Source organism: Eumetopias jubatus, unplaced genomic scaffold (genome assembly GCF_037043125.1).
Source record: "Eumetopias jubatus isolate StellerSeaLion01/CBP00866 unplaced genomic scaffold, mEumJub1_p1.0 scaffold_16, whole genome shotgun sequence".
Classification (NCBI taxonomy): Eukaryota; Metazoa; Chordata; class Mammalia; order Carnivora; family Otariidae; genus Eumetopias; species Eumetopias jubatus.
The window spans coordinates 59,458,883-59,472,786 of record NW_028274822.1 but is presented as its reverse complement, the minus strand read 5'-3'; the positions used below and the strand labels follow the sequence as shown (position 1 = coordinate 59,472,786).

The following is a 13,904-nucleotide window of genomic DNA, read 5'->3' as shown; positions in this document are numbered from 1 at the left end:
TTTATTTATTTATTTGAGAGAGAGAGATTGAGGAGAGAGAGGGCAGGGGAGGAGCAGAGGGAAAGGGACAAGCAGACTCCACGCTGAATGCAGAGCCCAACACGGGGCTTAATCCCATGACCCTGAGATCATGACCTGAGTTGAAACCAAGAGTCAGACACTTAACTGACCGAGCCACCCAGGTGCCCCCAAAATCATTGCTTTTTTATATAATGATATATGTCAATTATATCTCCATAAAACAGGGGGGAAAATCCTTGTTTTTAAAGAACATTTAGTGACATGGAATTCATAATATAATGTTGAATTACTAAAGATTTTATATACACATAGCAAAAACTCTGGAAGAAGATATACTAGATATTTATGGTAGCTACTCCAGAAGGCAGATTATGGGCAGTTTGTTTTTTCTTATTAAGATTTTGTTTATTTATTTGAGAGAGATAGCAAGAGATAGAGCATAAGCAGGGGGGAGAGGGAGAAGCAGCCTCCCCAAAGCGGGGCTCCATCCCAGCCCCAGGATCATGATCTGAGCCCAAGGCAGACATTTAACCAACTGAGCCACCCTGGAGCCCCAGATTATAGGTGGTTTTTATATTTTCTTCACAGTTTTCTTCATTTTCAATTTTTTATTAGGATATAATACTTTTATAAAAAGAGAAAATAGTATTCCCATCATGTTTCTAAAGATTATGTGACATTATAAGAAAATGTTCAAAATATATTAAGAAGAAAACAGGATAAAAAACTGTATGTATATTATGATTCCAATTTTTATAAATTCTGTTTTTTTAGAGTGAATATGAACTTTTATAATCAGAAAAATTAGACTTTACTCTTGACTCTGTCAAGGAAATATACAGTAAAGTGTTCCTTTTATTTTGTCTTCTAAGAAATTCGTATTCACGAAAGAAAAATAAGGCAGAGGATGGAGAATGCATGTTGTGGCATGGCAGGTAGAATATGATGCCATTTTTAGTTTTAGAAATTATATATTTGTACACCTGCATAAACATAGAAAATACTTATAAAAAGCATGTTAAGTATGTACTTTGGACTCTAAATATTGGTGATGTAAATTGAAGAAAATGGGATCAGAGAGCTAGTAAAATCCTCTGACTTCAATTTTTATTTTACATTTTTATGTATGGTCTGAATTTTTCATAATGAGCATTATAATTTGAGGAATGAATACATAATTTTTTAATTAATGGACTATTTTTGGAGAAGTATTAGGTTTACAGAAAAAATGAAGATAACATACAGAGAGTGGAAACTCTGTTTATATATACATATATATATAATACATATACATAATAATAATATATCTATGCAATATAAAGAATATAATACATAATTTTTTAAAAGCCCAAAACCACTACAATGCATTTCTTAGACAAAGCAGGGTCAACAGGGTTTGACTGATTGTCTCCAAAACGGGTACCAATGATCCATACGGCTCCCCCTCTGAATGATCGCCTCCCACCATGAGGTGTGATTTATTTCCCCTCCCTTGAATCTGGACTGGCATTATGACTTGCTTCAACCAAGATGCTGTGACCCAAAAGATCCACCTCTTAGAGGCAAATAGTCTTGGAAGGGAGAAACAAGGTCTCCCTCTGGAGCAAAGCACAGACATGTTTACTGCCCATTATAAAAGATTTGGGTTCCCTAAACTCGGGGGTCCTCTCTTATAACTCAACCCACCGCATATAGTATATCATCTGATCCTCTTCACGTCACCCTACAGGAAATTAGTGCTCCAGGAACCAATACAAAATGAGAATACTCCAACTGCTGCTACTTCCCCTGTCTGATCCAGCATCCATGAAATGGACACAGCTAACTTGTTCTTGATGCATATTTTTTGTGCACATGTTTCTTTTTTTTTTAAGATTTTATTTATTTATTTGAGAGAGAGAATGAGAGAGAGAGCACATGAGAGGGGGAAGAGTCAGAGGGAGAAGCAGACTGCCCAACGAGCAGGGAGCCTGATGCAGGACTCGATCCTGGGACTCCAGGATCATGACCTGAGCCGAAGGCAGTCGCCCAACCAACTGAGCCACCCAGGTGCCCATGAACATGTTTCTTTAAGCCACTTTTAACTACAAAATGTAGTGATTTTCTCACCTACCCCACTCCAGCCACTGGCCTATCAACCAACTGCTGGAGCATCTACTTATGCCCTGCTATGAATCTTCTCCACTTACAAGTGATAGAGACAATCACCCCTGTGCTCATCAATCAATCCTACAGTGTGGCCAAAATACAGACACACATTCTTTCCCTTCTGAAGAAAATAAAACCTTTGCTCTCTGCAAAGAGCATGATATCTTCAGGGAGAAAATTTAGTGAGGCCAAGTTCTAAGACAGTGAAAAAGCAAGCACCTGCCAAATGGCACAGCAAAGCACATCTGGCAAAAGCATCTGTAGGAAAGGGGAAAATGGAATAGGAAAATGTCCCTATATTCTAAGGTTTGGGTCTCAGAAGTGAACAGTCCACCTCCCCTCCCCAAGCATAAGAATGGAAATGCTAACACTCAATTAATCTAGAAAGGAAAAGCCATCTGCCCCACAGTCTCTGGACAACTGTGCTGTGTGAGTGGACAGTATTTCCAGGTTTACTGGCAGGCAACTTAAAGCTCGACCTTCAGGGATTTGTCCTGTGTCTCATCTTCCATCTGGAAATAAAGCCGACGTGATTTGCAGAGTAATGCTCTTGGAGATCAAGGAGATGGTCTTAGGCTGAAGCCCAAGAGGACAGTCAGCTAGGAAAAAAGAATTATTAACAGGGACAGTAAGCCCAGACATCCTGCCTAAAAGTCACTGCATTTCTGTCACAAAGTCTTTACAGTCGGGATAGATTCTCACTGGCTCAGGTGAAAACAGCTTGAAGGCTCAGGCACAAAGTGACCTCTTGGTGTTTTGGAAGGAAGAAATGTGAAAGAGAAGAACATACAGGAACTTACCCAATGGTTGGGCTGATGTTGTGGTCAAAGTGATCCTGCACAAATCGACACACGATGCTTGATTTCCCAACCCCAGTATCCTGGAAAAGAATGAGGATACACAGCCATGAAGACCAAGGGTATCAGTTCTAACCTAGTATAAACATAGAACCAGATGACAGGAGAAGTTACTTCTCATTGGTAGGAGTAGGAGAGGATATTTTCTTCTATTTCTTACCAGTATTTTCTACAAGGAAATTGTACTGCTTTCGTAGAAAGGAAAGAACTATGGTAAAAATAAGCTTTAGAAACATGGCCCACATATATACAATAATTAACCTAGAAATCACATGTTCACAATATATGTGTCTCCAGAAATTCGAAAAATTTTCAAGGGGTCTAGAGGAGAAGTATGGTAACACACTGCATTGTTTTGGTAGAGATAGAACTGCTTTTGTTCAAAACCTTAGCACTCAAAAACTATGTAATCTATTTTTCTAGGTATCACCCAGTAAGACTTATGAATTCTAATGTCTGTATTTCTAACATTTGCTCTTCAGAATCTTATGGCTGCATAATAACCTCCAGTTCTGCTTAATTATAAAAAGGTCTCATCTCAATGCTCTTTCTGTTAAATAATTCTTTAAAGCTGATTAGGATAGAGGTCTACTATACATTGGAAATCAAATACATGCATTTCTTTTTTTTAATGATTTATTTATTTATTTATTGTTAGTGTTCCATGATTTATTGTTTGCATATAACACCCAGTGCTCCATGCAGAACGTGCCCTCTTTAATGCCCATCACCAGGCTAACCCATCCTCCTACCCCTCCTCCCCTCTAGAACCCTCAGTTTATTTTTCAGAGTCCATCATCACTCATGGTTCGGCTCCCCCTCTGATTTCCGCCCCTTCATTCTTCCCCTCCTGCTATCTTCTTCTTCTTCTTCTTTTTAACATACAATGTATTGTTTGTTTCAGAGGTACAGATCTGTGATTCAACAGTCTTGCACAATTCACAGTGCTCACCGTAGCACATACACTCCCCAATGTCTATCACCCAGCCACCCCATCCCTCCCACCCCCCACCACTCCAGCAACCCTCAGTTTGTTTCCTGAGATTAAGAATTCCTCATATCAGTGAGGTCATAGGATACATGTCTTTCTCTGATTGACTTATTTCACTCAGCATAACACCCTCCAGTTCCATCCACGTCGTTGCAAATGGCAAGATCTCATTCCTTTTGATGGCTGCATAATATTCCATTGTGTATATATACCACATCTTCTTTAGCCATTCATCTGTTGATGGACATCTTGGCTCTTTCCACAGTTTGGCTATTGTGGACATTGCTGCCATAAACATCGGGGTGCACATATATCCCTTTGGATCCCTATATTTGTATCTTTGGGGTAAATACCCAGTAGTGCAATTGCTGGATCGTGTGGTAGCTCTATCTTCAACTGTTTGAGGAACCTCCATACTGTTTTCCAGAGTGGCTGCTCCAGCTTGCAGTCCCACCAACAGTGTAGGAGGGTTCCCCTTTCTCCGCATCCCCGCCAACATCTGTCGTTTCCTGACTTGTTCATTTTAGCCATTCTGACGGGTATGAGGTGGTATCTCATTGAGGTTTTGATTTGGATTTCCCTGATGCCGAGCGATGTTGAGCACTTTTTCATGTGTCTGTTGGCCATTTGGCAAATACATGCATTTCTATCCACTCCCTCCAAACAACTTTGTCAAATGGCTTAAGGAATAAAAGACACAAATTCATAAGGTCAAACAGATAGGAGATGAGACACCAGACAAGTGATGTCAATGAAAAGCATGTGGCCTAGTAGTCAGTCACTGGGAAAGAAGAAGCTGGAACCTTGAGGGCCACCAGGGAGGAGAGCCATGGAGAAGCAAGACAATTCATGCCACAGAATCCCTGAACACGTCAAGAATTGGAGAACAGGCTGAAAGCAGCAGTAACTGTTGAAAGGCTGCACAGAAAAATACGCTTGGTGCCCCTGGCCACAAAACCAGAGGATGGACTCTTCTGCATTTCAAGAAAAGGTGGAAATTGAATCTCCAGGAAACCTGTATCAGACAGGGCTAGGCTTGGGGCCTTGAGATGCAGCTCACACGTTGCCCCGTGTGAAGCCAGACAGAAGAAGTGCAGAGTCCCCTCTGAATAAGAGGGAAGATCCTGCAGACCCTGACACATGCAATCCCCCAGCTAAAAGCCATGTTGCAACAGCCTACAAGTTCCAGTGCTAACAGACCTTTTGGGGCACATTTTAATCTATCAAAAATAAACACTCAGCTAAGAAATACCAAATGTTTATACCCATACAAAAAAAGAGCAGGATACTATTTTAGAAGATTATTCAATGAATAAGACTGACCTTAGAAATGAAAAAATATGATGGTAGAAATGGAAATTTCAAAGGAAGAGGTATAAGGTAAAATCAGGAAACTGCCCAGGAAGTAGAATGTACTAGAACAAAGCAACTAGCTCTGCTTTGAGCTAGTTGCTAGAGGGGTGGCAAGGCAAGGAGACACAGGATTCACAAACGATTGACACAGAGATGTCATCCTCGACACATGCTCATCGGAAAGGATCATGCAATCTATATGTGAACAGGAAACGACATAGCCCAAGAAGAAAAAAATACTGATATGGTTCTCTTCTGTTAAAGGTGTCTAAAAGCCTAAAGATCAAGGAGGAAATGTTGAAAAAGAGAAATGTGCTTTTCTTTACACTGAAATACAAAATTAGATTTGAAATATCAACTGGCAATCTGAATTCTTTTTATCCCTTCTCACGCTGCACCGGCGCCCCCTCTCCCCGGCCCCCATGCTTAGAGGACAGTTCCTGCAAATGTGGAGCAATAGGGGCCCCGGCTGGTGACACTCATCAGAACATCATTCTCCAGAAGGTCTCCTATCCCAGGGAGAGTGGCCTTCACTGGTTGTGAGCCATAATGAAACAAAAGCACCAAAGGCCTTTTATCTGCAGCGTGCACATCGATGTGCAGAGTTCAAAGAGGTGGCAACAGAATTAAAACACTAGCTCTCGGATTCCAGATCAATATGCCGCTGCTATTTCTGAGCCGAACCTTCAGGATGTATTCCAGCTAATGTGTCTCATAGTTCCCCAAACCCCACAACTCAGTTCTTTTTATCTCAGTTGCTTTGAACTCCCTCTGTCCCCTGGCCCCATGGATGAGCAGCCCATGTCACCCTTTAGCCCACACAACACCCAGAGAACGTAAAAACCAAAGGACAATGCTGCCCTACCCTTGAAGAGGAGGAAGACGTGCTCTTGCAAGGTGAACTGCTCTCTGCAAATGGCCAGGTGGGCAGGGTGAGGACCGATGTGTACTTTCACATATTTTTATGTCACAGAGCTCATAGTGTGCAACTCCTCCCATAGGAAGCTCTCAAGTTCATTATCCCACAAGAAATGCTAAACAATTCATCTTTGTTGTCTGTGCACCCCCAGAAGACACCCCTGAGATGGGAAGGCAGGGCTGACATGAGCGTCTGTCTCATCCCCAGTGTAGAAATGCTCTCTCTCTCGGGCTCACCACTGGGCCAGCAGGCAGTCAGCAAGCCCTGCCCTTCCCACACCTGCAGCGGGCAAACCCAGACCCACAGGACATAGAGCGCTCCCCTCCACTTCCACAGCTGGGAGAGGCGCCTGGAGGAGGGAGTACCCGCACCCACAGGCGGGCAGGGCTGCTCTGCCCAGGGCTCAGCACACAAATACACGCCTCCCGAGTTTTGTCCCTTTCGGGCCCTCTTTTATGTCCTTTTGGCTTACACCCAGGCTCCCCCTGCTTCCAAGCTTAGAAATCAGCCCTCTGGAACGCCTGCCGTTCCCAGCAGTGCCCAGAGCCCCTTCCCCTGCTAGCACCATGGCTCTTACTCTCTGCGAGTGAGGGGCCCCTGGTATGCAGACTTTGGCGAGACCGTGCACCTCATGATGAGGACTCTGCTCTAAGAAGCACATTCTGGGTCTCTCCTTTCGCCCTACCCAAGGGCTCCACTCAGAACACCCGGCTCCAGATCCCCAAAACAGCCCAACAGATCCACCAAGGCCCATCCTCAAAATGCCCTTGAGGATGAAACATTCAAAAGCCATCTGGAAATAATTCCTCTCTACTCATCATCTTCCACAGATAACTTGGGCTTGAAATACCAGCTTTTCTGAATAGTTAAAACAGCAAGGCTGCTCAAATTTAGACTGAACAATTCATTCTTCATTCAAACCCCGCTGTGTCTCTTTTCTTTTTACCATTTCACTCTTGAAGTTTCTCTTTCTCTCTCTCGTATATTTGACAGGAAAAAAAAGATTAAAAAACAAAAGGAGATGCAAAGTTTAAGTCTGTCTCAGAAATGACAGTATTCTTCACAAAGAACTGCTTCAAATAATCTTCTGTGGTCCGTGGCTTTGCACGGTTCCAGAAACGACCTGTGGCGGGGCGGGGGGGGCTGTCCCCCCGCCGGCCACCAGGGGAAGGCCCTGCTCAAGGATTGGGAGGGAGCCCGCCACCCGCCAGGAGACGGAGCGCTTCCCCCCCCTCCCCCCCCGAATCGCCTGCCTTGGTGAGTTCCTCTTCCTGCAGGAAACTGTTCGCCTGGTGACACACAGACACAAGAGGGAAGCGCCGCTGAGTCAGGCCTCGCGCCCGCGAAAACCTACAGGGTTGAAGCAGGAAAAGCTGAAAGCCCACTGGGTAAAGAAAGGCGTCTGTGAGGAAAGAGAGGAAGGGGGGACGGGCCGCAGCTGCCCACCATTCTCTAAAAGGCCATTTTATTTTTGGTGGGCTCACAGGGACGGAAGGAAACTCATCTCTGCAGATAGTTTTCCGTTCCACAAGATTATGAGACTAGCATAGTCCATCTTGTCCAGGCTCCTCATTTTTCAAAAGAGGAAGCTGTGGGACTTCCTCAGGGTCACACAGCTGGCTGGTAGAGTCAGAACCTAATTTTCTGAGTGCCAGTGAAATCCTCTGAAGGCTCTCACCAGGTTAAATCAACCTCCCTGCCAAATGTAAATTTCTTCCCCCCAAAGTCCATTTTCTAGAACTCCCAAGGAGTACTTGTATTCTTGTATCACTGCCTTCCACTGTAGCACCGTGTGTCCTCAAAAGAGATCTGCTGGGGTTTTGCTTGTAATGAAAGGCGGACATACTACTAGCTACTGGGGAGGCACTAGAATAAAACCAATTCTGATTCCACAAACCAGGAATAAAGTTCAGTAGAATCATCCCTGGGGGTAATCAATGTGTTACTGTATTCTCATTTGTGTGGTTTGGCATCAGATCCACAAGGCCCAGCGATCAGTTCCATCTACTTATGGGGAAATGGATGCCTTCGATGATATTCCTCCCATATAAGTCACTATCTGGGGCTAATAATGCAATCCTCCAAGAACCACCACTTATTCTGACATGACAATCTCTGCTGTTCGAAAGGTCACTTTTATTAATCACGTGTAAATCTGTGATTATGAAATCACAAACCACAAAATGCAGTGGCTGTCCTGTAAAACGCAGGGCATCCCTTGATGATCCCTTCCCTCCTGGACGACTGTGACAGGCTTCAAGGAGGCGTTCCTACCTCTCACCATAAAAAACGGTAGGTCCTAGGCAAATATACCACCCTACATAATCCTGCTCTCGTGGAAGACATCACTAATCAGTTGAGGATATGTTATTTTATTGAACCTGAAAAGGGCCTCAAAATCTTTGCAACCCAGCTCTGCAGACAATGAGTATGACTCAAGCAATGAGTGTTCCCAGGACAAACGGCTGTCTTCTGCCGTTGCCCTACTCTTCCCAACAGTCAACACGCTCCTACTGTCTCCTCCTCTCCAAACTCACGAAGTACATTATAAGCCAACATGCTTCCTATGGAAAGGAAATGACAAGCTAGACCAAGAATCACAGACTCAGAAATTCCATTCCTAGGAATGTAAAAAAAAATAAGCACAAAAAATTCATGGAAGTATTATTTATAAAAATTAGAAATGGCCCCCCAAAACCACTATAAATTAAATAACTTGTGGCACAGAGAGGAATCTCTTAAGCTTTCATTTCATGCCAACCAAATGTCAAAGAGGCAGAATATGATTTGCCCATCATGTGAACTATGGAAATGATCATTTCAGCATCTGCCTCTAGTCTAGGACTCAGAGAGAAGCCACATGGCAAGGGTTTTTTTTGCATTTATTTGTTTGTTTCAGTCATCCACTTATTTAAGTGTTTAGACTTTGAGCCTTACGCACTTCTAAAAAGTCTAAAGTGCTTACACATTGATAGGGAGTTAAGTTAGGAATTTAGGAGGACTGTGAAGGTCAGCCAGGTTTTATGGAGGGAGAGAAACAGCAAAGAGAGGAACGGGCAGAACCATGCGATGGCAAATGGCTTGATCTTTGGACCCCAAAGGTACAGGAAGCCGAGAGCACCATCAAGGACACTGGACATGCCCCTCCGCGTGCACGAGATGGCCTTGTGGAGAAAAACTACAGACAAGTGCAGAGAACAGTGACTAGTGATTTGGGGCTGTGTTGCGTGTGCCTGCTTATTAGTTCCACTTCGGGGCAGATGGGGAAGAAATGTCTAGAGGAAGTGTGTGCTGCTGCTGAAGAGATGAGGTCACGGAGGAGACAATTTCCATTTCCTGCGGCTGTAGGGCACCTGGCCCAGGGCCTCACCACCACGCCTGTGTCAGCTGGCCAGGTCCCCACATCCCAGCCAGGACTCCTCGATGGCACCACCTGGCCTTCCCCAAACCCTGGATCCACCCAGAAGAGAAAGCAGAACAGGAGTTGACACAAAGGAATATGCTCTGTCAAGCACATCCCAATCCTCGAAGCTCTGCAGTCTGTACCTAATTCCAAAGAAACCCCACAGAAAGGCAGCACAAATTCCATATTAACCTACCAAGTATTTTTTTAAAGCTTTGGCTAAGGGTAAGAGGATACACACTCCCATTCCCCTCCTCTGCATGGGATTTATGACAAAGCAATGGGCAGAATACCCCAATCACTCAGTCGCACCACTGCTTCTGAGGAACCTGAATTGGCCAGACTAAGGACTCAAGGTCAAAAAACTGCACATCACCCCCAGAGCTTCCAGTAAGCTCCGTGGAGAGCTCCCATGCATCACTTCAGTTCTGTCTCTGCAACACCCTTTCCACAGGAGAACTGAAGTACTTTGTTCCTCGATGACATTTAAAGGTTTATTGGAATTACAGACTTAATGGGTCTGTTTGCCCCTGAGCCCTAAATATCTTTGGCACCGAAATGAAAAGGGTTCAATATTTATAAATCACAGTTACCACTACCAAAAGAAAAGGTGCTGTGAAAACAAAAAAACATCATTAAATTCAAGTCTATAATGTGCTTGTTTTATTATCACACATTCTACAAGATTTCCGTTGGTGTGAGACCTCTGCCCAAACAGAGTAAATATCAGGCTTCACACTATGATCTGGGGAAAATTTGAACTAGCAATGCAAGAAAATCCAACTATAGGCATCCCACTGTGTTTAGGAAACCACACCACAAAATTATTTGAGGAAAATACAATATAAATTAAAAGCCCCTGAGCATTCCCACAAACAACTTTGCTATACCTTTGTCATGGTTATTTTGAAACATGTCAATGGTGTGCATTATAACAAATGTCTCAAAATCCATTTACAAAGGGAACCTAACTACATATATGACATGAGGAAACTGAATTGTCTCATATTGAAACAGGTGGGTTCTGCCCCGAGTCTGAGAGTCACTAAACTATTTTCTTTATCTGCCTCATGGTGACAAAAATGCTTACAGACATTACTTTAAGCATGTAAATAACATAAGTGAAAATTTTTTTAAAGATTTTATTTATTTACTTGAGGAAGAGCAGGGGGAGGGGCAGAGGGAGAAGCAGGCTCCCTGCTGAGCAGGGAGCCTGATGCAATGTGGGGCTCAATCTGGGGACTCCAGGATCATGACCTGAACCGAAGGCAGACATTTAACTGACTGTGCCATTCAAGTGTCCCAATAACATAAGTGAATTTATGCATTTAGATCAGTGCCCCTTGGGCACTAGTGAACAAAGCTTGGAAATGTCCACAGTTCTCTAGATGTATATGAGAATAATGTAAAGTCAACATACAGAGAATAAGAGGCCATTGTTTGGGGTGCAAAAAGTGACCAGGAGACATGTAAAAATATCCTCCTAGGTAATAGAAAGAAATCAGCAGAAACGAGGAGCATGAAAACCACAAGAAGGAGATAATTAAATGGTTCCAAAGGGGACAGAGACACATGTATTCACTTTCTCTCACTGGGTCCTCACAACAGCCCTCTGTAAAGCGGAGGACAGAAGGCACTGTCCACATTTCCCACGTAAGGAAACCAGGGTCTACGGTCCTACAACTAGTAAAAGCATCATCAAGGTTCAGGCATCCCTTTCCCCACACCCAGGGCTCTATTTACCGGCCAAACCACTTCTCTCCAGAAGGCGTGCATCCATCACACATCCACTCGTCTATTCAGTGCCTGTGCATCAGCAATATGAAAGGACAGGAGATGAGAAAATTAAGCCCAATTCCTGCAGTCAGGACACTTACACTCAGACTTAAACTTCACAAAGGAATCAAAGACAAGAAGTTAGAGTGATCGCACCGAGGTCATTGTCCAAGCAATCACCGATACATCAAATGAATGACCAATGGCCATCTTCCAACACTGCATTTGCTGGCTAATCATTTGAAATTCAGAGAGCATTTTTCTGTTGAAATAATGCTGTAAATAAATTATGATTATTTCCCAAACTTGCAGCTGAACTATAGCACTCTACAATGGAGAAACCTGATCTCTGTTTATATCTATAGGATAACTTATTTGTTTCCATGGGAAAACTTACTCGAATTTCAAACTGGGGATTTTAGCCAGTGAGAACCAGATGCTCAGGCTTTCAGAGCAAGCAGAACGCCCTGGGAGACTAAAGAGATCTTTGTTGAACAAATGGTCTAGCAGATTTGGACTCCAGCAATATTGCCAATAGCACAAATCTTTCATAGGAACAGGAGCGAACAAAATAGTAATATGGGCAATAAGAAAAGCTGACATTTACTGAGCACATAAAAAGTTCCAGGCACCAAGCTAGGCATTTCATAAGGAAAGTATCCATTATTATCTCTGAGTATTGCTTCTGCTCTATTATATCTCTTCTCTCTTTCTGGGATTCCAGATAGGCTCGTATTAAACTTTTTCACCTTATCTTATATGTCTTTTATACTCTTTTCTCTGTTTTCTATATTTTTATCTGAGTTTCAGTTTGGAGATCTGATCTAATTTCTAGTTCTTTCTACCAATGTATCTAACATGATGATAATCCCATTTATTGATTTCCCCAACATCAATTATTGTATTTTTTCTGTCGTAAAATTTTTTTATAGTTTTTGATTGCTTGCCAACTTTTGAAATCATGACTTCTATTTCCTTGAATATATTAACATTTATATTTTACATATTTTAAAGTCTACATCTGGTAATTCCATTATCCATATCCTCTGTGGGTCTGTTTCTATTGTCTGTGGAAAGGTTAAACTGCCTTGTCTCCTCATATCTCTCATCATGTTTGATTAAGTCTTAGCATCCTCATTTTATAGGAGGGAATCGCAGCAACCTGACCAAGGACATGAGTGTCAAGGCTAAGACTCCTCCCCAGATCTTCTGTGACTCTTAGGTAAGTGTTCAAAAAGAAGAGATGGTCATGTTTGGGGGACATCACCCAGCCCCAAAGAAACCAATGCTAGGAAGAAAATATTTATGATATTTAAAACTACCATCCCCTTTCTACTGTTAAGTTTATTTGCCTCTCATTATTCCAGAGTCGGCAGATCTAGTAAATTCCAAAGTTTAGAAATCTTTCAGGCATGGATGTTCTGGCCCCAGTGGTGAAGTGTCTTTCGGCCCAGCTGGTGGCAATGTCCTCGGAGTCGCAGGAAGGCCGAAGACACAGACACAGTGGGAATGAGGAAAGAGGAACACTGGGGCTCTGCCCCTCTCCTTCCCCAGCTCTTACAGCAGCCCTCTCAGCCACCGTCTCTCCTCCTGCCTTACTTCGCCGATAAGCTGAAGAAGGAAGACACTCTTTAAAAGAGGAAGGGCAGCTCCCAACTCCTTTACTTCCGTTATTCTTATAACAGCCCCACTGCTTCTTGGCATTTCTCAGAGAGCAGTTTGTCCTCGTGTACAAACCCTGTGCAGCTAAGCAGAAATATGTTTATCTAATGAATTTTAGAAGGTGTGACCTTAACCACTTAAAAAAAAAAGGTAACACAATTTTTTACTTAAATCGTACTTCCTGATCAAGGAACCAACCATCCTTTGGCCACCTTTCTTTCCTCACAAGCAACCTATGTGTGGGCTCTTGGCTGGGCCAGACAGGTCACTGGACAAATGACAAAGACATAGGCTCCCCTCTTCATAGAGGGAAAATCCACTGATTCATGAAATACCTGGCCTACAATAGGCACCAAACACGAAACCTCAGATTTTATTATATTATGGAATTTTTCTTACAAAACACTCAATATTCATTGTTCCCGATTTGTAGAGCTTGCAAATGAAGATAAATGATGATCATAATTGTAGTAGCCAGCTTCTAAAATGGTTCCCAATGATCCCGACCCCCCGTATTTGGTTCCCTGCGGGTGGCCTGGACCTAATGACTTGCTTTTAAAAAACAGAATATGAAAAAAAAAAAATGAGTGTCACTCCCGAGGTTAGGCTACAAAAACTGATTGCCCTCTTTCTGACACTCCTGCTGGCCCTCTCACCTGCCGGCTCTGAGGAAGCGAGACCCCCCTCATGCACGGGGGCACCACGATGCAGGGAACTGAAAGAGGCTCCAGCCAACAGCCATCAAGGCCTCAGAGCACGTTTACAGGGGGTCTC

At 43.2% G+C, this 13,904-nt stretch overlaps 1 protein-coding gene across 1 annotated transcript in view; it reads right to left on the bottom strand.

Moving 5' to 3' along the window:
• Positions 1-13,904, bottom strand: part of RAB31 (RAB31, member RAS oncogene family) — a 133,555-nt gene that overhangs the window by 75,604 nt on the left and 44,047 nt on the right. The window contains exon 2 of the mRNA XM_028123971.2: positions 2,970-3,049. Coding sequence (XP_027979772.1) covers positions 2,970-3,049 — 80 coding nt within the window. The remainder of the gene's footprint in view (positions 1-2,969; positions 3,050-13,904) is intronic.